General features: G+C 47.3%; 1 protein-coding gene across 1 annotated transcript in view; it reads left to right on the forward strand.

Moving 5' to 3' along the window:
* Slc6a11 (solute carrier family 6 member 11) overlaps positions 1 to 24,813 on the forward strand; it is a 119,658-nt gene that overhangs the window by 77,887 nt on the left and 16,958 nt on the right. Inside the window, exons 7-8 of the mRNA XM_021164756.2 lie at positions 17,359 to 17,462; positions 21,567 to 21,691. Of these exons, the coding sequence (XP_021020415.1) occupies positions 17,359 to 17,462; positions 21,567 to 21,691 (229 nt within the window). The remainder of the gene's footprint in view (positions 1 to 17,358; positions 17,463 to 21,566; positions 21,692 to 24,813) is intronic.

Below are 24,813 nucleotides of genomic sequence, written 5' to 3' on the forward strand. Positions count from 1 at the left end.
CATCAAATCTGAGGCTCCATAAATGAAATATAATCTTTTCATGTTTAGATTCATGATCAAAATTGGAAAAATGAGCATATTATAGCTCAATGACTTGTTTAGCTCATATGTTCAGATCTGAAATATTTGAAATGTGTCTACAGAAATGAAAGAGGGAAATAAATAAACTGCTAGCCAAAGGTGTTTTAAAAAAAAAAAAAAAAAAAAAGAAAGAAATGAAGTCACCCAAATCTTGCTTGGTGAACCAATGAGTTTATTGGTATAACTCCAAGGCAGATGTATCACTAAGAATCATCAGCATGGGTGATGAGTCTTTTTCTCCAACAATTGTTTATTGCTTATATTACCTGGGGGAAGGTCCTTTTGAGTCTTGCAATCCTCTGTGATTTCTGAGCCCTATGAGTTTCCTTAGCTTCCTGAGTCCTTCGCTCCTCCCTTGTCCCTCCAGGAAAGAATGCTTCAATTTAGAGACAACAGGTACATGACCGTTCCACCCCTTCCTCTGGCTCCCCCCCCTCTTCTGAGTTGTTCACTGAGAGTGGAGTGGATGGTTGGTTATTATCTTACATATATGGCCGAGCATTTAGCCCCTTTGCTATGGCAATAGTCAGCTATTCTCAGCAGCTTGGGGGGCTAGGAGTCTTCAACCCACACTGCAAAAGAAGAGTTTCTTTCTGTGGCTGAGGATATCAGCAGCAGTATTGCAGGGCAAATCCAAAAAATGTTTACAAGCAAATTGCATCCACTTAATAAAATGATAGACATTGCTCCCTCATGGGAGCCTTTGATCCCACCAGTAGCGGGCCTTGCCCTGGAGCATAGTATTCTACTTAAGTTCCCATCTAGGGAGTTGGCCTTGAATCCAATTGGAAATCAGTTTATTGCACCCTGAATAGTCTTAGTTCTTCTATGAACACAATCCTAGCAGGCCAGGGCATTGGCACCAGAGGGCACATCTTGTCTTGTATGTTGTTAATGTGGCACATAGGCTTTATATCTGAGCAGTACTGTCAGCAACAATCCCCATCTCCAGCCTGCTTAAGCACTACAAAAGCCATCCAATAGATACGTGGCTTCCAGCTTGATTTCCTCATGTCCTAGAGAATACTCAGAGGATATCCGAGCACAGCAGCTTGGAGAGAGGTACTACCTTACTTAGCTCTCTATAATCCACAATCCTCCTCCATGAATGTCCAGCTTCCTTGTCCTGATGTGAAGCTTCTGTAGGTCTTCCTGACCACCATAGGCTTGGTAGGACTAGATACTACTGCTTAGCTGGTAGGGAACTCAGGGAGCCAGGGAGCAGGGCCATGCTGGGCCCTGCTGTGCCTACTGCTTGAACTGATTCTGGGGTCAAATAGGCTCCTGGTCTTGCAATAGCTCTTGCCTGTCTGATGGCTGCTCTTGGCTGTAGGAAGGGCCCTGGTCTGGATAAAGGATCTCTACCCACAGTGCACTTTCTTTCAGGGAAGAAATGTATAGCATATACTCAGGATATAATTGCCCCCCTAGAATAAGTATAGCCTTTGTCTCTTTACCGTATCATTTACGTTTTCTATAAACTTTTTTTTTCAGGCTTAAAAACATCCAGGTGCCCACCAGTAAAGTATTTAGCTGTCAGGGTTACCACACCCCTGGGAAAACTAGCTTGATATAAGTCTTGCCATTGTCACCTTTGGGTAACCCAGACATACCCCTCTGTTTGCCCTTCTGTCTCTTCTTGATTAGTTCAGTACTTTATAAGCCCAGTTTACACGCTGGTCTAAATCACAGATAGGTCAGAACCTCTTCTGAAGCGCATAAAGATCTCCCTTCACCGTGGGGCCACAAAGCCACGGAAGCCACATAACAGTCCCCAGGTCCCTGCTGAAGAAGCCTCTTTACTGGCTCCTCTGTGAACACCCACCCCCAAAGCTGCTGAGCTGGCCACCAAGCTCCACCATCCAGCACCACCACGCTCATTCTTTCCCTCTGTTGTCTTTCATTCCACACCCTACAACCTCACAAGCCAGGCTGTGAGAACTCTTCAACAGTTATTGTTTCAAAATTGTTCCTGATCTAAGCAATGTAGTAGAGTGTTTACTGAGACATCATTAAGGGCGTTTTCTTTCCTTCAGAGTTAAAGACTGAACCTTTAGGCTTCTCTCTTCCCAGACACAATCTGATTCTTCTCACAAGTGCCAAGGTCTGTGCTCCAGTAAAGACTCTTTAGAACATATTTGACTGTACACTCTTTTTACTGTACCCTGCCAGTTGTACGAAATGGCAGGCCAAAACCTTACACACACACACACACACACACACACACACACACACACACACACACACACTTTTCCTGCCAATGAAGGCAATAATGTAGAAGGATCGAATCTATATGTCTCTTATTGTAATTCCTCCTACTCAGACAGGTTCTTTCTGGACAGACAGTTGAGTGTGTGTGTGTTCAATGCCACCACAGCCTGTATGTGAGCCCAGCCTATAGTGCTACTCTTAGGGATGGCAACATATTCTCTAGTCCTCTGGCAAGAGGGTGGTATCCTCATGTTCATGTAGTGGGTGCTCCTCTTCAAGGAGGCATATAGCCAAGATGTCTGAGACATTCACGGTCAACTTAGAGGGATGTGGAGTTTCCTAGGATGCAAGCCTCCAGGCATGCCTATCTGGGAGTGTTTGGCCTCTGGGCATGCCTATGAGAGATTATCTTGGTGAGGGTAATTGATGTGGGAAGCTCCGTCTTTACAGAGGGTTAGACCATTCCCTGGGCTCATGTTAGGAATGAATTGTCTCTTTATCCTGATGGGACACAGGTCAGGAGACAATCCCATCCAAATGTAAATGACAAACCAGTGAGGTCAGCAGCAACTGCATCAACAAAGTGTCTCTCCGTCCCCAGTATGAGTGACAGTCAGGAAAGACCGCCTTGGAGCTCCACTGAAGAGTTTCCCTTGGTACCACAGCTGCTTGTGTAGCCTTGGGAGTGGCCTGTGTGAGTTTTGTAACATTCCAAGCTTCCAGAATTTCACTAGCCTCCCTTATCCAAAAGCATGATGTTCTCACACAGAGGTGACAGCTACACAGCAGTGCCATTGAGCAGGAATCATGTCTCCTCCCTAGAGTTTCCTGGGGACTGTTTCCTCTTCCTTTTGAAGTCTTAATCTGTCTCTTCCAGGAAGTATCTCCTCTGTCATCAGTCTGGATAGCATCCATCCCCCAGATTCTATCATTGATATTCACTGTGTTTGCTGCTGCCTAGAGCTCTCTATCCCTCCTCCATCTAATTTATTTCCTATGCATTTTAAAGTGTGTTGTAAACATGTGTACCCTTCACCCAGGACACGTCAGCCTTCATTTCTTGATTTATCTTCTTACACTCATTCTCAACTTTGCTGTTCAAGATATAGCCCTGGGAAGTCACCTAGGGAGGGGAGCCATGAGTAGTAAGGACCTTGGCTCACTCTCTGTGCCTTTGCCCCAAGGCCTGGCACACTGTGTTGCAAGAATCCTTTGGGAGGGTGAGATAGTCATAGCTGCTGTTTCCTATCTGTTCTCCTGAAGAAGCCAGCTTTCCTGAATGCTTGCCTGCAGACCTTGTGGTGGTTGGGAGCAAGGCTCCTCCTCAGGGCTCTGAGCCAACACCAGCCAGCTGTTGTGTCACTCCCCAGCTACCCAAGAGCTGCCTCTTCATCCCTTTGCGTGCCCCATAAACTGTCATATCAGTCAAACTCCCAGGTACACAGAACTTTTGAAAGTCATCTCCTCTTCTTTTCATATGAGCTGAGGCCAGACCGTGTGAACAGGTAGAAAGGTGACCTTCCAGGATGGCAAGGGTTCCAAGAGTTGAAAAAGAACTATGAGAGGATGTGGGTGGATCACTGGAGGCCAGGCCTCAAGATCCATGGGAACACTGAGTTTTGGGGAAGCAAAGGCTGGAGACAGATGTGTAGCCTGCTTGGAGACCCTAAACCCTGCCCTGGGTTGAGATGGCAGCAATTCCCTGGATGGTTACAGATCTCAGAGAGGGCACCAAAGGACAAGAACAGTCTCACTTCTATATGGAATCGGAAGAGGCCAGAGGTATAGAAGGCAGGAGTCCTCAGGTTGAACCATTCTTGGTTCAATAAACCAAACTGCATCCTTACTGAGCCTGAAGAGCCTCACTCACCCATTGTTCTCTCCTAAATGACACACAACAGTTCATCCGTGGGTTCAGGCGGGTTAGGTTTTGCCAGTCACTGACAGACAAGATAATGTACAGGACGTATGCAGAGGTTGACACAAATACTTCACTACTTTATTTAAGGGCTGAGCATTCTAGCGTTTTGGTAGAGGGCTAAGTCCTGGTACCAGTTCCCAGTAAAATCCAAAAGATGGCATATTTAAAAATCACTGAGAGAGTCGATTAAATGTTCTCCCCTCACACTGCATACTGTGAGAGAACGTGTGTGTTAATTAGTTTGATTTGGCCATTTGCACTCCCAAGAGCACCTGCTGCCTGAGAGACCTGGCTTCAGGGAGAGCCAGAGACTCTGAGGAAAGCCTTAGAGGCTGACTCTGGGATGCATCTACTGCCCTTAGAAGAAGAGATGTTGACTCCCAAAGAGAGCTGGGCAGGAGTGACTGTTGGGGGTGGGGGAGTTCCAAACCAGAAGGAGGAAGCCAGGCCTGCTTTACAGGTTGAAGTCTCCACAATCAGGGCCGGGGTGGGAACAGGGATTTGGAAGTTAGGAGCAGCTCCCTGCAGGACTGAGAGCACACTTTCCTCTGCTTCCTCAGCTCAAGATCACGCACAGCCCTTCACCCTTCAAAAGTCCCTTTTAGACACACATAGCCATGACCTTTTCTGGCCTCTTAGTGTTTCCTGTGAGCCCTTTGCATGAGCACTGCCATGAACTGTCAGGGCAGCCTGCCAGTTCCCAGCTGTACCATCACCCACAGAGACACTATGGCTTCAACCTCTCCAAGGTCACCTAGCCTAACTGACCTCCAGGCCTGCTGCTTGTCTAAGTTCCTTTCCCCTTGTGCACCTGCTAGGTTCCAGGCTCCTGAGCAAAGGATCTTGGGGTTCTGGCTTCTCAGCTGCAGAAAAAGCTCAGACGTCTGCCCAGACTTAAGTGCAGTTCAGAGCACTGTAAGCACCTACTTTCTCCTTATCCCCAGCCACAGGGGCCTCATTCCAGGATAGACTCTCAGCCAGGGAGGAAACTCATTGACTCCTGTGACTATTGGGAGTCCCCAGCCAGCATGCCTCTCTAGGAGGCTCCTTGGGGACTTGAGTGTGTTCCCACACAGCATCAGGCATCTGATCATCACAGAATTGAGTAATCTCTTCCTGCAGCCTCCCTGTGAGTCCCACAGGCACATTCCTGCTTGGGAACTTTGAACAACTTCTAACCAAATATGCATTGATAAATTGGTACCTGCTCCATGGACTCTGGAGGGGTGAGGGTTGAGGGTCAGGAATGCCCCTCATCCCTCACTCAGACATTTGTCTGGAAGTGCCCCTCCTAGGCAACTTCAGTCCCCCCCCCCAGCTTTCCCAGCCTAGGATTTTGTTTGCATCTTTGCCATCTTGTTCCCTTCCAGCCTCCCAGGCCAATGCATGCACCAGTGACCTACTAAATTTGTATATTTCTGTGAGTATATGATGGGCTTCTGCATGGGACTTCTGCAACGGGCTCAACTCATCCTGAAATCTAGCTATTACTTCCTTGCCTGAAATGTCAGAGATGGACAGTCATCTCCCAGGTTTTACTCGATGGCCAACTCTGGCTGGTGGCAGACCCTTTTCACCATAGCTGGACTGAGGACTGAAGAATGATTAGTAATGCCTGACCTGGGCAGCAGTGAGAATGGGGTAGGTGTGTCACATAGTGGCCATCGCCATTGCTGTCTGGTTTCTGCATTTTATATAATAGGAAACCAAAGCTAAGAGGAAAAGAAAGGGCTTTAGGGGGATGCTCATGAACTTCAGGGACTATCTGCCAAGGAACTCAGGTCCCCTTCCCTTTCAGTCCAACAGGTTCCTCACCTGGCCTGATACTTAGGATTCTGCATGGACCTTGAAGGTTATGTTCCTGTGTGCTGAGTCTCAAGCAGATGTGGTCTCTGTTCTTGAGAATTTGCCAGGCATGGCACAAAGGGCTGGGCGCTCTCATGGAACTCATCTTTGCTAAGGCAGACAGATGATGCTCCAGGAACACAATGGTGCTGGAAGGTCTCTGTTCTGTGTGGAGGCAGACACAGTAAAGTGAACAGTCTTCCACCTGACAGCTATATTCTCTCTCCTCCAACCCTAAGTTTACTTTTCTGTAAACTGGACCCCACACTGCTATGGCCCTCAGGGGACACAAAGCATCCCTGACTTTGAATCAATTCCACAGTTATTAGAGGAAAGAACATGGCCATAGTGGGAGGGGCTGAGGCTTCATCCCAGGGCCAGCTTGGCTGACACAAGAGAGTATGCCAGCTTAGGGCTGGACTTGGGAGCTAGAGTTTGGCTTGGTCCAGGGCACACTGGCCTGGTGCTGTCTGTGGGTGAGGGCTACTGCTGCCAGCCCAGACCCCTGCCAAAGCAAGGCTGGACCTCTGATCCAGGTCACTTTGAATGGGATGGGCCATCAGCTTGGTGTTCACAATGATAAGGGGCACCTGTAGCTCTTAGTGGGAGTCAATGAGGCTTATGAGTGCCTGCCAAGTCCTGCATGTGGAATGTGCCATCTACAACACCAGGGATGATCTCCTGAAGAAATCCCAGTGGGGAAGATCTTGGTTTAACTGGATCTCTGAGCCCATGGACGGACCTTCGGGGAGGTCCAAGCTGAGAAGGGGGTCCTAGTTCTGGACCTCCTCTGCTGAGCCCTTTCAAAATGGGGCTCAGCGCTTCATGTGATAAAGCTGGGGCAGGTATGCATAGCCCCCAGGATTTTACTACATAAGACACCAAAGGTCACTGCCACATACTTGATACCACCAACCACCCACCCACTTCCTCTGTTTTCTGTGTCTCAGATGCAGCCGCTCAGCATCCCGGGCAAAGGTCCAGCCACAGTGACCCCTGCTCACCACTGCACACACAGGGGCCACCAGGATCAGCTTACACACCCAAACGGCACACACACAGAGCCAGCCAGCGCCTGAGTACTCATAGCTCAGCCTCTATCCCACTGACACTTTACTGGCAGGTCCAGGGGTGGCCAAAGCCAGCTGCCCAGGGAAGGGCTTGGCACCCACTCGAGAAGCAACAGAACATGTTTGCAGTGGGGCTTTCAAGCCAACATCCCCTGCCCCTTCCCACCACTACCATCCTGCTGGCCCAGCACATTAGCATTTAAATATATCCAAAGTCAGCTCCCCCAAACCCTCTTCCCCCCATAAAGCCACCGGGGAGGAGCATTTGAATCCTTCTCCTGGACTCCAGGCCCCTCATAATGGCCATACTGTATTCACTTGCTTCTGTATGTGGCATTAGCGGGGAGAAGGAGCGAGGGTGCCTAGCAACCCGGAGGAGGCTGAGAAAGAGGTGGGAAGGAAGCGGTTCTCATGTAATTATTCACTTCCACAAAAGCCGTTGTCAGGTACACACTGGAAACACAGCTGTTTCATTCTTCTTCTAACCTACTTTTAATCCTTTCAGAGGCCTTCCCAATAGAAAAGGTGGAAAGAAAGCCCTTGATTCAGCCCTTTCCTGCCAGGCTATATAGTTATGGTTTGGCTTCAGTTGAGGGCTCCACTTTAAAAAAGTTGTATGTATCTGTGTGTCTGTGTATGTGTCTTTCTGTCTGTCTGAAAATAAAATGTTCAAGAAAAGGCTGTGGGTCACTGAGCTCTGTCCTGGCTCCTGGCTCTGTAAGTCAAAGGCTGCTTGCACTGTTGGGTCTGGCAGTTTTTACTGGGCATCAGGGAGGCAGGGAGCCTAGGAAAAGAGAAACATTGGCTCTTCCCACCCATCACTGGTTCCTGCACTCATGGTCAGAGGAGCCAGGTGTATCTGTGCAGTGTTCATGTGTCTCAGAACCGGAGATTGAGGTTGGATATTGGATATTGGAAAAGACCTGAGAGCTTGTTTCCTTGGCATAGTGGAAGAGCATTGGTGTAAGAGGCAGGTGCCCAGTGCCCACTGTACCCTTTCATTTCATCTACTGCTGTTCATGAATGATGAACTCAAGGCCCAGAGAGATGAAGGAAATTACCTGGGGTCACACAGAAGGAGTGAGACCCCAACCTACCTCTGTCCACCCATGTCTTTTGTTCTGTTCACAAATCCCTCTGAGGAGCAGAGCAAGGCATCTGACAGGAACTCCCCACCAACTTTTGTTTGTTTGTTTGGTTGGTTGGTTGGTTGGTTTGGGGTTGTTTTGTTGTTTTTGGATTTTTTGTGGGGAGGGTTAGTTGGTTTTGTTGTTGTTTTGTTTTGTTTTGTTTTTTACTTATTTACTTTACATCCCATTCACTGTCCCCCTCCCAGGCATCTCTCCCACTATCCTTTCCCTATCACCCCTTCCCTTCTCTAGTGGGTGGAGACGCCCTGGGTATCTCCCACCCTGGCACTTCAAATCTCTGTGAGGCTGGGTGTTTCCTCTCCCACTGAGGCCAGACAAGGCAGCCCAGCTAGAAGAACATATCCCATATACAGGCAACAGCTTTTGGGATAGGCTCCACTCCAGTGGCTCTGATACTGCTGGTGGGAGCCACTGTGGTAACCAGGGTTACTGTCAGCACACACCTGTTCTTACCAATGGCTTCATAAGCCCACTGTGGGACACAGCCATTGGTGCTGACCAACAGTGGACTCTTTGCAGACCTGGAGGCACATTCTGGCTGGGATTTCTCTGTGGTGATTCATCCTACCTCAGATACTTTCAAAGAGCACGCCTCTTCCACTCACTCTTGGCTGCCTCACCTGCCCTTCGCTGCCAAATGTTGTTTCTTCTCTATCTTTGTCTCTACTGGGGGAAGCCTGGTGAATTGTGTACCCACTGAGTTCCTTATTCTCAGAGATCAGCCAGTGTATCCATATTACAGGGGAGGAGATAAAACAAGAGTCCTCACCTCAACCCATCTCTCTCTTCTCTGGGTGTTAGGACAGGGGCTGTCTTGTAGAAGAATGAGGTTCACTAGTCCCATTGGCTCATTTAACACTGTGAGTAGGCTGCTGAGACCCCTGTGGGCGCCACTCCTGGCTCCCCAGGCATGAACCCTGATTCTATCCTTTGTGTGTGACACAAACAGAAAGAAGTGGTCCCTACCTGCTCACAACGTCCTGCCCCACCCCCCAAGTACCCTGGGTCAATCACGTATATCTTAGCAGCACTGAAAAGACACACAGCTTTTGTCTCTACATGTGGATAAAATTAGACGTTCTCCAAGTAAGCTTGGGACAGTGCTTATGGGGAAAAGGTGAGCCAAGGGCCCACTTAGCCATATCTCTAAACTTGGTATGGATGCCAGCCCCAGAGTGGGTACAAGACTCATTGCAACAGTGTGAACTATAGCCTGCGATCTCTGCTGACTGGGTCACCCATTGTGGCAGCACAGCCTCTTAAGTATTGAGAAGGAATTTGTCCTCAGGCCTAAAGCTGTTCTTCCTGAATCCTGAGGGTCCCACTGGGCAGGCAGGTAGCACCCTGACCCATGTGCTGGGGCTCCTTGGAACCAGCTGTCCTGAGAGCTGTGAAGGGGCTTTTCCTGTTCCCACACAAATCTGCCCTAAAATCTCTGAATGCGGGCCGTCCTTGCAGCGAGGCCAGCACGCCCCCCATTCATCCTGTAGAACATGGGGAGGATCCGCTCCGCCACTGACCTGGCTTCCTTAGAATTTGTTTAGAGAGACTGTTTTCCCTTCACGTTGTGTAGGGGGCGGAGATAGGAAGCCATTTCTCATAGGAGCCTCCACCTCTGTAGCTCCTGGGAGATGTAAGCAGAGAAGCTGGGGTGTATGGTTCCCATTTGCCAAGGTAAAGTTATTTGTTTTGTGGGACTCAGGGATGCCAGGGGCATGCTGAAGACCAGGAAACCCTCCTTTCTCTGAAACGTAGGCCCAGGAAGCACAGACTCTGACCCGAGTCGCCTTTGAGAGCTGTTTCACCTCCAATGTGTCCATTTCCTCTTCAGTGGAGGCAAAGATGCCAGAATGACCGAGCAGGGACATCATACAAATCCTGAAGTTTAAACATGGCAGTCAGTCGCAAGAACACGGTCCACTTCAGCCAATATTAAGTCAAGTCTTTCCCGAGAGGTCCATCAACTTCATGGAGGGGTCAGAAGTGTTCATTTCCCATTTTCCTTCTCTCCTCTCTTTGTCAAATCCTTCCATGGCCACCATAATTTTATTCATTCATTCATTCATTTATTTAGTCATTCATTCCATTTATGGAAATTTTCAAGTAGTAAAAGGAATACGGGCATGAAGTGGTGCCTTAGAGATAACGATATGCGAGGCTCTAGCCATGTAAACCCTCTTCATGGGAACAGTTCCCAGACTTCCTTGCCTTTATATTGGGATCCTGTGGTCTGGCTCCAATCAAGGTATGTAGATAGAAGTGACAGGAACCAGTCCCTGCAGGCTCCAGAAAGCTTCCCATAGAAGCTTCTGGGTCTTTGTCCCTTTTTCCCCATTGACTGTGTAGGAAGCAGTTACTGAGGTAGCAGGGAAGGTTTGGGTCACCATGTAATGGATGGCATAGGGCCCATGCACAGGCATTGTGGGGGTGATAAGTAGGCTGGAATCTAGCTGAACCCTAGCTATCAAGGTCATAAGTGGCCAGCAGTCCTCACTATGGCAGCAGTAGCAGCTCATTGATAAACTCATTAGCTTCAGTCTATACCAAGAGGCCAGGCTCCTAGCCAGGCACAAAGGCACCTTCTTAGTCACCAGTATATCTGCTATACCCAGTTATTGAGGGAGGAACCTTCCAGACATCCCATGAAGACGTCTTGGCTCTTCATGGAATATTCTGAAGAAACCTGGCCTGGAATGTTCTCGGACTCTGTGATGCCCAGGTGCATGTGACTTTATTAGAGAGGTTGACATCAGGACTATGGAGATGGCTCTGCAGTTAAGAGCACTGGCTGGTCTTACAGACAACGTGGATTTGTTTCCAGCACTAATACCAAGCCATTCATATCCTTCTGTAACTAGTTTTAAGGGGTCCAGCACCCTCTTCTTACCTCCATTACCACTGCATGCATGTGATGTACACACAGACAAGGAGGTACACACACATACACTATTCTAAAAACTCTTGATAGTCATTGAAGAGGGAATCCTAGAACTACAAAGACTGGAAAATAACACCCTGGGCCATCACCATCCCTCCACACAGCAACAACCTCTCTAGTCTGTAGCAAAGCAGCAGAAGATGACTGTGACCCAATCCAACACATGGCTGTTATAAGAAAAAGATGAGAATAGAGTTCCCATGGTAAAGAATGAACTATAGACAGCCCAATCCCACTGTATCCCAGAGCCAGTAATGAGTAGTTAAAGGAAAAACTAGGTTCCAGAAGAGCTAGGAAGGGCTGACCACTCGCTCACAAAAGGAAAACAACTAAAATAAAAGAAACTGTTTGCGGCCATGATATTATCATGGGGTAAATAGGCTATTCAGGAGAAAAGTAAAGACCAAGTCATAGACATAGATAATTTAAGATGCAAGAAAGATCTGGCAAGATGGCTTAATAAAGAAAGATATTTGCCATGAAACTGGACAACCTGAGTTCTATCATCAGAACCCTCATGGAGAGAAGAGTAGAGAATCTACTCCAGTTGTTTCTTAATGACAGGCACACAGGGGCACATATGCACTCACACATGCATACCCACAACAAATAATGTATAAGCCAATAAACAAGTATATTTTTTTAAAATGTGAGAAAAATCAGTAAATATAAATACTATGGAAAGAAGGCCCAACACAAGTACGAGTCCCTAAAGAAACCGATCTAAAGCAATAATGAAAAGCTGTCTTCCCCCTAGAAGGGGACAACTTACATCTTGTTAAACTTCTTTTTACCTGGCACTAAGAACGTGGCTCAGCTAGGAGAGGGCTTGTCTAACATGCATGAAGCTCTGGGTTTGATTCTATCTCTGTATGAAGTGGGTGCCTGTGATCCCAGCACTTGGAAGGTGGAAGCAGATGGACTATGGACTTGAAGTTATCCTCTGCTAGATAAGGAGTTCAAGGCCAGACTGGACCACATGAGACTCCATCTCAAAAACAAAATGAAATGAGCTTTTAAAACTGATACATAAAATGTAAACACTTAGTATACTAATGGGATAGTGTACTGGCTAGTTTTGTGTCAATTTGACACAGCTGGAGTTATCACAGCGAAAGGAGTTTCAGTTGAGGATATGCCTCCACAAGATCCAGCTGTAAGGCATTTTCTCAACTAGTCTAGATCAAGGGGGAAAGGCTCCTTGTGGGTGGGACCATCTCTGGGCTGGTAGTCTTGGTTCTATAAGAGAGCAGGCTGAGCAAGCCAGGGGAAGCAAGCCAGTAAAGAATATCCCTCCATGGCCTCTGCATCAGCTCCTGCTCCCTGCCCTGCTTGAGTTCCAGTCCTGACTTCCCTGGTGATGAACAGCAGTATGGAAGTGTAAGCCAAATAAACCCTTTCCTCCCCAAACTGCTTCTTGATCATGATGTTTGTACAGGAATAGAAACCCTGACTAAGACAGATAGTATGTATATTATGTATGCAATGTTGTGTATTTCAATGTATATGCAAATTACATAATGCTTAAATCCGCTCAAACATCTCTGTCTTTTCAGATATATTTATCATCTCTTTATGAGAAAACCTTTCAAACTCCTTTCTTCTGGATTTGCTTATTTTGTTTTTATGTAGTGCTGGGGACTGAACTCGGAGCCCTGTGTGCTCTAGGCAAGCGTTGTACCACTGAGGATAGCCTTCCATTTATTCCATTGCAGATCTGGCCTCTCCTTAATAGTTCTAATCTCACAATCCTAGCCTCTCTTCCAGCACAAGCCTTGGCTGTCACATCAGGCTTGCCAGGGTCCTGTTCCTCTCCATACTGTACTTTTAGTATCTTTTCTGTCCCATTGGCTTTTTAAATTGTAACCTGCTAATTACTAGTTACTAATAACCATGTGACAAAGTCAATATTAGACTGTCTTTACATCTCTTCCTTTGTGGAAATTAGCCTGATGCTTTTAAATTTAGCCTCAGGCAAATTCTTAGGACAAAGGCAGAAAGGGCAGATTTTGCCAAACTTTCATAAAAATGACCTCTAGCCCAGATGCTAATATTATTCTCCCATGGAACCTCTTGAGCTGGACCTCCACAGTCTACACAGCTCTTGGCATTACTGTCTTCCAAGTGGCTGATTAAGCTCTGCAGATAGCATTAACTGCTTCCTAGTCTAAGGTTTCAAAGTCTTCCACATTCCTGGAAAAACTAGCATGGTCAGGCTTGTGACATGGGCCCATCCTGAGCTGGGAAGGAGGAGATTCGCCAGAAGAATCTGAAGTCCCACTACTCAAAGGGAAGAGATGGAGGCTGGGCTTCCAGGACAGTTGTCTGCAATGCAAATCCACGCATAGGTTTGGGATGCCCATCATTGGGATGTGTGGACAGGAGCTCTGGAATCTTGTAACTCAGAGTTGAGGACTGTGACAGGCTCTGTTTAGTGATGGGTGAGCAAGCTTTTCCACCAGCCTACGGGCTTCTCCCGCTCTGGCCTGTGGGAGGCTGAGCTTGCAGGACCACTGGTCACAGGTCCCTTGTGAATCAGTCAGCCACCAAGCATCTCACAGGACTCCATCAGGAGTGGGCATTTTGTTAGTGAGTGAGCATCTGAGCTGTGTTCTGCCTCTTCCCGTGGCCTGCTCACTTTCTGTATGGAAAGAGGAATTCTCAGGAGGAGACCCACACTTGTGAAAACTGAGACAGAGACGCAGCATTTAGCAACATATTCATCTCTCTCCTCAATCTTCTGCAGTTTTTACTCTTTTGGACCGTTTCTGCCAACATGTGGGCGTTCTCCAGCTCCTGCCACTTTGAAATTCCCTCCTTGAGTTTTGATTTTTCCTTTACACTGCTACCTGCTCTGAGGCTTCATCTGCAACAGTGGGGTTTTAAAAATCATGTTTAATATAATATTCTTTGAGAACTCCATACAATTTGTTTTAATCATATTTGCCCACTTTGCTCCCCCAAACTCCACTTTGTGTTTTGTTTTGTTTAGAAGACACTATCTTATAGCAAACATCCTGGTCTTCTGCTCTTCCGATCTTTCTGTGCCCTCCTCCAAGATGTTCCCCAAGTCTTGGGTAAGGGAATGTGTTATAGATGCAACCACTGGGGTTAGGTGCTCATGATCAGTTGTTCTCCACATCTGACCAGTGTGGCTTTCTGTGATGATCTCTGCTGCTAAAGGAGGCTTCTTTGAAGACAGGTGAGAGCCACACTCACATGCTCACATGCAGGTGTAAGGATAAATATTTTGAGGGCAGTTAGGAGTCATACTGCTTTAGAGTGGCTGTAGTAGGTTCTCCTCTAGGGTCTAATGGCCTCCGCAGCCATGGACGGTTGGCTAGGTTAACAGTGCCAGGCATGAATTTTCTCCTACCGAGCAGGCTTTAAGTCCAATCTGACAGCTGTTGGTTATTCCAGGATATATATGCCATCGTTGCAACTTTCGGAATCTCTTGTCGTTCTGGCCATTGTTTGGGTTCATAGGTGCTACTGCTGGCTAGGCCTACTGATTGCTTCCTCCTTGACAGCCTGCATGGCTTGTTCTGATGCTATGAGAGGTGGTCCTGAGGGAGGAGGCATTCAGGTCAGATCCAGATGGATTCCCCCTGTGCCCAAATTATGTAGTGTTCCTAGTAATGAGGGCTTACCTTCTTTTTCAAGAAGGCACCAAGGGCTATGGCAATAGCCTATATTATTTGAGTAGTTTCTTGGGCTCATCTAATCAACAATGCAAAAGTCTGTTTCCCATGCCTGGCATTGGGGTTTATACTATCTAGTCTATGACTATTGAGAGGTTACCCAAAGGGCATAACTTTAATTAGACACTGTGTATGTGTGTGTGTGTACGTGCTTTTAAGTAAACACAATGGGCTGGAGAGATGGCTCAGAGGTTAAGAGCACCATCTGCTCTTCCAGAGGTCCTGAGTTCAATTCCCAGCAACCACATGGTGGCTCACAACCATCTGTAATGAGATCTGATGTCCTTTTCTGGTGTGTCTGAAGACAGCAACATTGTACTCACATACATAAATAACTTTTTTTTAAATGAGTAAACACAAAATAATATGATTCCAATGGCTTTTAAAAATATTCTTGTGTTCTCTCTACTTCCCAATACCTGTGTCTCAGTATACTCTGATTTGTCAGCACCCTGTGCATGCACACACATGCACATGCACACGCACAGACATGAATGTGCTCACCCCGTGTTGCTCCTTCGCTGGCACTCTAAAGCCAACCAGCCTAGGTTAGGTGAGGTTAGCAGACACTCCTGTCAGTGTCAAGAGCACTTCTCAGATGTTACTACTGGATGGTGTCACCAATGTGAGCAGACCAGGCAGAATGACCTGTTCTGTGTGAGAAAATCCTGGAGAAGGATTTGTGCCTGGAATGGGGATGTTTTGGTAGCTAGGATGCTATGGGGCAGTACCACCATGTGCAAGAGATAGCTGTGGTCAGGGAGACACAGAATCAAACACCAGGAAAGTTCTCACTTTGGGAAATGACTACCAGTCAGAGACTCCTAAAGAAGAAAGACTTGTGTCACTCCCTGTCACTGGAAGCAGTCAGGTGGAAGTCCATCAGAAGGACTTCCTTAGTAGGGAGCCTGATCTGAGGTAGGGATGCTACACCAGGATGCAGGGTCTAGTTGTGAATCTGCATGAGTCTGGCAATGCAGTGTCTCTAGAAGGTCTCTGTTTTTCCACCCATCACGTTCCAGCTGCGTGGCCTTGGACAGGTTACTTGCCCTCTTTCCTCCTGGGCCACGGGAGGAGGCTAAGAGCACCCACTGTACCCTGCCCAGGACTGCTGTCTTTCAAGGGCAGTCTTATACAGAGGCTCAGCAAGGTGCCTTGCATACCAAAAGTGCCTAATAAAGGCTGCTGCTGTCTGGGTTCAGTGCTGAGTTTCGTCTCCAGGTGGCGCTGGATGCTCAGCCCAAATCCCAGCTTGAGTTTCAGCTGTGGCTTTCCTCAGAGACTTCTAGCTTAGAGCCTCAGGGAGAGGAAGTACTGGAAAAGTCAGTGTGGTTGCTGCAGTGTGGTCCGTTCTGTCCACAAAAGTTTTAACCAGCGTGACGACGTTTTAACCTTAGTGACTAAGAAGCTGCTTGCTGGATGGGTCCCAGGGACACTGGTGTTAGGGGATCTTTTGTAAGCTAGTAGATCCAAACATGTGCACACACGCATGAGTACGCACACCTCTCCTCTGGACTTGGGGTAACAGTATTAACACTTTCTCTGCACAGCCATGAGACTTTGTTCTCATGGTTATTTCAAGGGAAATAACCTTGAGGAAAGGGAGTGGGGTTTGGGGGATTTAGATGTGATGTGGCATAGAAGCAGGGCCCACAACCAGGAATCCCAGTCCTAATGCGCTCATCCTCATAGCAGGCCTCACAGGATCCTTCTTTTCCTACTTTGCAGATGAGGAAACTAAGCTGGAAGATGCTAAGTTACTTTTCCAACCTCCTGCAGCTGGCACCACGGCTCTTACAATCCAAATACCATTGTTGGTTTGATTTTTTTTTTTCTTTTCCGAGACAGGATCTTACTATTTAGTTCTGGCTGTCCTAGAACTCACTCTGTAGACCAGGCTGTCCCTGAACTCACAGAGATCTGCCTGCCTCTGCCTCCCGAGTACTGGGATAAAAGGCGTGTGCCACGACACCTGGTTTTACTTACTTATTTTGTTTATTTTTTGGAGACAAGGTTTTGCTCTGTAGCTCTGGCCATCCTAGTCACTAAATAGTCAGGTTGACCTTGAACTTGCAGAGATCCTCCTGCCTCAACCTTCTTAGGGCTAGGCTTATGGGCTGTGTGTGACCACAGGCCCAGCTCAATATCCAAATTCTCATTATGTAGTGGACTATTACCACAACCTTTCTAATTCTAGAAAAATCTAGAATTATTAAGGAAATTTCTTTTTAATGAGGTAGTCCCCAGGAATATAAATGTTTTAATAGGGATTTCTGAGAAAGTTAGGAAGTTTGATATTTCTGTCTTAGAGTTATTTCAGGGGGAGTGTCCAGAGAACAAGCACCCTCCTCCCATAATGGGCTCTCCCTCCTCCCCCATTGGATTCTCCTTCCTACACTTCTGACTCTCTCAATGACCACATTTTTATGCCCTCCTCCAGGTGTGGGTGGATGCTGGGACACAGATCTTTTTCTCCTATGCCATCTGCCTGGGCTGCCTAACCGCTCTGGGGAGTTACAACAACTATAACAACAACTGCTACAGGTAAGCCCGTGACAGCCACAGTTTCCAGCCCTCACAGCTGTCCACCGCACAGGGCCCAGAACACAGATAGCTGCTGGTCAGACACCCCCTTTCCCCAGGGTCACAGGGACAGACCTGGGAAATTGCCACATGCAAGCAGAGTCTGCCCTGAATGCACAGTAAATCCACCATGCAGCCTCAGTCAGGAACCAGTACCAACAGGTGCAGCAGAAGTGTATATACAATGTTTCCCATGGCCACACGGCTAATCAGGAACTGAACTGGCCCAACCCGGCTGTTTCCACACCATGGACCTTGTTTCTGACTGGTGTTGCTTCTCACAGGTCCATGGGGCCCTCTCTTGGCCCACCTGGAGTGGCTAGGCCCTCTTTAGCCCATCCTTGACCTACCTTCCACTTGACATCCTGCAGCTAGCCACTTGCAAAGCCTCAAGGGGGTCCAGGCAGGGAAGTGGCTAAGGCTGTGGATCAGCCTGGCAGATCTGTAGCCTGAGTGGCCACTGTGAGGCTGAGAACCAGGGACAGTCATCAGTGTGCGTGAGGGGAGGGGGCGGGATAAACTCACTCTGGGGTCCTTGACTGTGAGGACAGATTTTGTCCTCACACCTAAAAGCCAGGTATGTGGCACACAGTAGGTGGATACTTGCTGGTTGGTGGACAGAGCATCATACTGTAAGACTGGGAGCTCCTTCTGTAGGAAGGAGTCTCTGGAGTGGTGATGAGAAACTGCTGTGAGAACAGACCAACTGAGAAAGGATGTCCCACCTGTATCTGCTCTATGTAACAGCCACAAAGGGAAACTATCCCAGAGTAAGGAATTAAATGCTAATTTGAAGATTCGAAAGGATAATAGAAAACTAAAATGGAGTTCATAGAGGAGGGAGCAACTGATAGGTCCAAGGGAAATGTCCATTGCCTCAAACTTCTGGGAACAAAGAGAAAACTATTCAAAAAGAAGCTGGGCCTGATTTCCCCTCTCTTGATTGCTGTACATAGAAGGTACCTTGTTTACTTTGGGTTCACATTAGTTTTATGATGAAATAAGAAGTCAGGATTGCCAGGCATATTAGTACATAACACTAGCATGCAGGAGGTTGAAGCAGGATTGCTGTGAGTTTGAGGCTAGCCTGGGCTACATAATGAGTTCAGGCTAGCCTAAGAAACAGTTAGACCCTGTCCTAGCCCTTCCCCAGCCCCATTGCAGCAAGGAAAATCAAATTAGTACTGATAATATCTGTGTATTATTTAACTCCAATAAGATATATAAATTATTTATTAAATTAGATGATATAATAGTGACATATAAAGTGTTCACGGGGCGAGGGGAGCTAGATCATAATATATAAAGAATGATTTTTTTTCTACCAGCAAGCTAGCAGTGGATCTGAAAATGAACAGCATTTTATTTTGTAAGAGGGGCCTGTCCCAATCCACTGCTGGTAGGAACTCATCATACAGGATCTTTCCTCTTCCTGCCTCCTCAGTGGAACAAAGCAGATGCCTGTGAAACTCTGTTTCCAGATTGTTCTGCAAACAGGTCTGCCCAGCGGTCAATTAATCCCTTCTCCTGACAGCTTAGTCGCCTCTGGAGCTCGTGCAAGCCCAGCTCAGCTCCTGCTGACTTCAAAGCTCTGGTTATATAAGCCTTCCCCAGAGGTTGCAGGGAGCTGTAGGGAAGGCTTAAGAGGGATAGACAGCCTGGCCAGGCAGGGCTCAGCCTCATGTGGCTGAGTGAGCTCACAGGTGGAGACTGACATCCAGATACAGTGTTGAAGGAGCTAGAGGTCCCTAGGAACTCAAATACAGGAAAGTGATCTGAGGGCCTATGGGAGAGATAGGGACATTTGCCTTCCCCAGCCTCATGGTGGCTGAAGGTGACTGCCCACACTCTGGTCTTGGAAGCCCTGATTCTTAGCAAGTATCATTTAGCTCCAGAAAAAAAGGGGTATCTGAGAGGATTGGATTCCCAGCTACAGTTTACCTGATAACTGATAATCAAGCCTGAACTCCAGTCGTTGGATTGGGGGACCTGACACAGAGCTGGCACCCAGTGGCTCCTTAAACGTGACAAGAGAAGTCCAGAAGGTAGCAGTGCCCTCCTCTCCAGACCCTTGACCCCATAGCTGGATAAGTCAGGACTGTTCGGCTTTAGATGAGAGGAGAAGGTGCACAGGGCAGCTGCGACTGGATTTTGGACAATGAGATGCCAGTGGAAGTGTGACTCCTTGCTGCCTTGGGAATATGTGATCCTCTTTTAGACTGGGTTGAGCTTCTTCCAGAGTAGAGGCAAATTGGGCTTTAGATATTATACATAGTCAAGGTTAGCAGCTCAGCTGACATTCACTCTCTAAAGGGGTCTTTAAAGGGACCTGGATCAGTCCTCTACTGCCATGGTAATGTTCGTGACAAATAACCTTGGCCCCAGGGGTGAGGTGTTTGTGTTAAGGTTGACTGGGGAGACTGTCCTGGCTATGAGTGGGTGGGTTTGGCTTCAAGCCAAGCTCAAATATGCTCTCTGTGTGTACACCCTGTAGTCCAGGCTGAAGGGACAGTTACTCCCCTGGAGAGTTCTTCCCACCTTAATCATCATGGTAAAAGACAGGTTCAGTTAAGAACATACAAGTCAAATGTCTGTGTCGTGTCAGCTAACATCTTACTATCCAAAAGTAGGTCACATGGCTAAGCCCAGACCAGTGGATTTGGAGGTTCCATTCTACCCCCAACTGGGGGGATTAGAAACAAACCATGAGGCCCCGATACCAAATACTTTATCATGTTTAGATCAGTCCCAAAGAAGACCGTACAGGGAGAATCATAGCCCCAGGCTCCTGACTCCGTGTCTAGTGCTCTCTCCACTGTGCCCTCTTTACCAGGGTCATTGTTGGTTTGTCATAAGTATCACCTTTGGTTCTATTACAAAAACCATGGTTCAAGAGGAGAGGAGAGTTCTCAGTCCTGCATGTGACAGCTGCAGAGGTCCTGGGCAAGCCAGAGTGCACAACAGATGAGGGACAGGATGAAGGAGTGGCAAGAGAACCAGGGTGTTACCTGAGAGAACAGAAGTCGGAAGGAGCCGTGAGGCTAAACCTCCAGACCACTGTAGCCTCAAGCCCTACCCCCCACCCTCCCACCCCATAGCTAAGTCATATTTTAGCTATCAGGATATATGCAGATTCTCTGTGCCATAGGCAGGAGATGCCACTCAGTAGGAAGGGGCCAATGGAAAGGGGCAGTGAGCTCTAGCTCCTGGACCAGAAGCAAAGGCCACAGTGCCACTTCATCTAGAACACGATTGGTCAGGATCATCCAGGTACTCCTCCCATAGAGAGCGAGGCACTGGCATGCATTCTAACTGAACTGTGAGCCCACACCACAGAGGTTCTAGTGCCTGTGCTAGCATGGGCCAAGTCTCTGGATCAACATCCTCATCTTGATAGAGCTCCAGCACTCCCTGCTGCCTGGTTGATTTCCCACAGGTTGCGGCTTTATGTTGGTGTTTCCCAGCTGGTGAGCAAGTCAGAGTAACTGCTCTATCATTTTCCTTTGTAAACTAGCCCAATATGCAGGACCTGCATAGAGCAGAATGCAGGGCTTTGCTTGGTAATAGCTTAGCCAGAATGGGTGCCACCACAAAACCTCTCCCTTGCTTAGCCAGGATGGGTGTTACCTCTAAACCTCTCCTCTGGAAACAGCTGGGCTGCAGGCCTAAGATTCTTAGTCACTCACCTGGCTTCTTACACGGAGACTTCTCTTCTGAGCTTTGTACCTTGGGAGCATGGTCCCCTCCTGCTATCTCTGGCTCTCTCCTTAGGAATCAGAGCAGGGTGTGTCTCCTGAGTCTTCCCTCTCTTGTTCTGTAAAGCTAGGCTCCCTTCCTTCAGCCATATCCTTCTCTCTGTGACCCACCTTGTCATCTAGCAATGCAGGGGAAGCTGTGTAGATGTGGGCCAGCTACCCAACCTCTCTGAACCACAAAAGACAGGAGGCTGTCAGTGTCTGTGCTTCTCTGCCTGACCCACCGTATGCCCTGCTCTCAGATGGGGAAGGTTCCAGAAGGTGCCTTTTCTGCTCACACTGACCCAGACACCTCTCCCTTTCCCAACAGGGACTGCATTATGCTCTGCTGTCTAAACAGTGGCACCAGCTTTGTAGCTGGGTTTGCCATCTTCTCAGTCCTGGGCTTCATGGCATATGAGCAGGGTGTGCCTATTGCCGAGGTGGCAGAGTCAGGTAAGTCTACAGAGCTGCGATGTGGAAAGCCCAGCTCATGGGGGAAGCCAAAGGGTGGGGCTAATGTGGCCACACTGTGGTTTTCCTGTCCTCGGTTTGTTCTTAAGATGTAGCCACATTCACCCACCACCTGCAGGGGAAGCCCTGCCTGACCTTCCTGGTTGGGAAGCCGAAGCCATTTACTTCCCAAGCTACCCTGTCTGCTGCCTTACATCTTCACTCAACTTGGACTTGCTCTGCTCTGCACTCAACCCCGTGGTTTGTTTCCATCGTGGCTTTGAGGGTGGCCTGCACAGCCTGGGCTGCTGGGCCAGCCCACCCACTTCACTACCACTGGCCCACTCTGTCCATTCGCAGTGGGCTGTCTCACTTCTCCACCATACTCCAGCACAGACCCTTCGCACACATGCTCCTGTGCTTGGAAGCCTCCCCTCCTCCCCTTCTCCACCCCGTTCTTCATATAGAATCCTCACAGATAAATGTCACAGCTTGAAGTATTGATGTGTTTGTATTAAATATACTATGAGCAGAGTGAGGGTTCACTGTGATCACAACTCCTTCTTGATTTACATGGTACGTCTTGGATTCTGGAAACATACGCTGCAGTGAAAAAGTACCATGGCTCCTGAGTACTGAAGATAGATATGGTCCTCAAGAAGGCTGGGCCAGAGTCAAAGTTGATGACATCAGAGGTGAACACTGCCTTACACACTGCCTAGTTCCTCAGCCCACTGAAGGGGCATCATACAGCTTTGCACCAAACAACACCAGAGAAAGATTCTCTTCAAGCAAGCATGAAATGTTTACCAGAATAGGCTGCACAAATGGAACACTTTAATCCCGAGATAAGTAGGGCCAGAGAAACAATGAAGAGAACTCATATAATTAATAGGGAATATTTTAAAAAGCCAAATGCTCTTATTAGAAGAGATGGACAAAAGTCATAATTCCTTGGCAAAACAACCAAGGGAAAATTAAAGAAAATACCAACTACTAATATATTATTGGCTTTTCTATGGCTGCAATAAAATACCATGACTAAAGCAACTTTGGGGAGTTTTATTTGACCTACAGTTTCAGAGCATAGAGAGCCCATCATGACTGGAAGGCATGGCATGGTACCAGCAGCAGGAAGCTGAGAGATCACATTTCATAACCTCCCCAAACAGAGCCACCGACTGCAAATCAACTGTTCAAATGCAGGAGCCCCTGGGGTACACTTCTCATTCAAACCCATAACAACAATGAAGGGGGCCAGCAAGATGGCTCAGTGGATAAAGGCACTTGCCACACAAAGCCAATGACCTGAGTTTGATTCCTAGAACCCACAGAATGGTAGGAGATAATGGACCCCACAAGAATGTCCTCTGACCGCTACACAGGCTCTCACCCAAATAACACGCGCATGTGCACACATAATGATAAACAACAATAATAAAGACGTTTTCATGTTTTTAATAATTAGATATAAGAGGCAGATCTTCAGACCCCACAGACATATCAGCTATAAAATATGAAAAACTTTCAAGTCCACACTCTCCAATTGTTGCCATTTTCTTCTCCTAATACCTATGTTGAGTAATTTATAAAGATGTGTTGTTTGCTTAGCTGATAGTTTTTGAGGAAAGGAAGATTTGGTGGTCGCATCATGTGTGGGGGTCTCCCACGCCGTGCCAGCACACGATAGAGGTATCAAATGGCAGGAGCCCATAGACAGAGAGATAGGTGCACAGAAAAGAGCATGGGCATGAAGGAGTTGTTCCTATCTAAAAGTCCACCCTAAGAGCACCACTCCATTCTCACAGGAACTAATCCAGACTGACGCTAATCCCTCTCCACCTAATCATCTTTTTAAGACTTAATTGCCTCTTTAAAACCCACCTGCGTGTGCTGCTACCTGATAAGCACATTTAAATATGTGAGCCAGGCATGGAGGTGCCTGGCATTGAACCAGGGGAGACACAAGATGACGAGGATAGAAACAAAACTGATAGAGAAAACTCACTGTAGTCGACACTGAGAAGATACAGAAATAAGCTGATTTATATGTCTTGGCCAAGAAGAGCCACTGCAGGAATAGTACAAGGTCTGTTTACTGTTAGAAACTCCATTAAGGGGCTGGAGAGATGGCTCAGAGGTTAAGAGCACTGACTGCTCTTCCAAAGGTTCCGAGTTCAAATCCCAGCAACCACATGGTGGCTCACAACCATCTGTAATGAGATCTGATACCCTCCTCTGGTGTGTCTGAAGACAGCTACAGTGTACTTACATATAATAATAAATAAATCTTTTTAAAAAAGATAAAAAAAACTCCATTAATAGTTTACATTATATTCATAGATTAATAAATACCTAATATCTTCATGGTTACTGAAAAGAGATGCTGACAAAATATAACAGCATGTATGTATATTAAAAGTAATCAGGAGTTAAAAGTAATCAGGAGTGGGGTGGAGAGAGAGCTCAGCACGTATGAGCACTTGCTACTCTTACAGATTCTTATAGATTTGGTGCCCAGAGCCCACACCAGGCAGTTCATACCACCTGTAACTTTGGCTTCAGGGGATGATACCCTCTTTTGGTTTCCATGGGCCTTGAACTCATGTGGTACACATAAAGTCACACAGGTAGGTACCCACATACATATAAATTAAAAAATCACCTTAAAATTTTTTAAGTAGTCATGAGAATATCAATGGAAGGGTAGTTTTAAATCAATGTGTACAGAGAGTTGTTCGTGGTGGTACACACTCAGAAGCCTGAAGCAGAAGATGGTGAGTGTCTTAGTCAGGGTTTCTATGGCTACACTAAAACACTGAGACCAAAATGAAAGTTGGGAAAGTGTTTATTTGGCTCACACTTCCACATTGCTGCTCATCACCAAAGGAAGAAACTCAAGTAGGGGAGGTACCCAGAGGCAGATGCCAGGGTCAAGTGCTGGTAACTGGCTTGCTCCTCAAGGCTTGCTCAGCCTGCCTTCTTATAGAACCCAGAACCACCAGCCCAGGATGGTACTATACACAATGGCTGGACCCTCCCCCATTGATCATTAAGTAAGAAAATGCCTTAGAGTTGGATCTTATGGAGGCATCTTCTTAATTGAGGCTTCTTCCACTCGGATG

This window comes from Mus caroli, chromosome 6, assembly GCF_900094665.2.
Source record: "Mus caroli chromosome 6, CAROLI_EIJ_v1.1, whole genome shotgun sequence".
Classification (NCBI taxonomy): domain Eukaryota; kingdom Metazoa; phylum Chordata; class Mammalia; order Rodentia; family Muridae; genus Mus; species Mus caroli.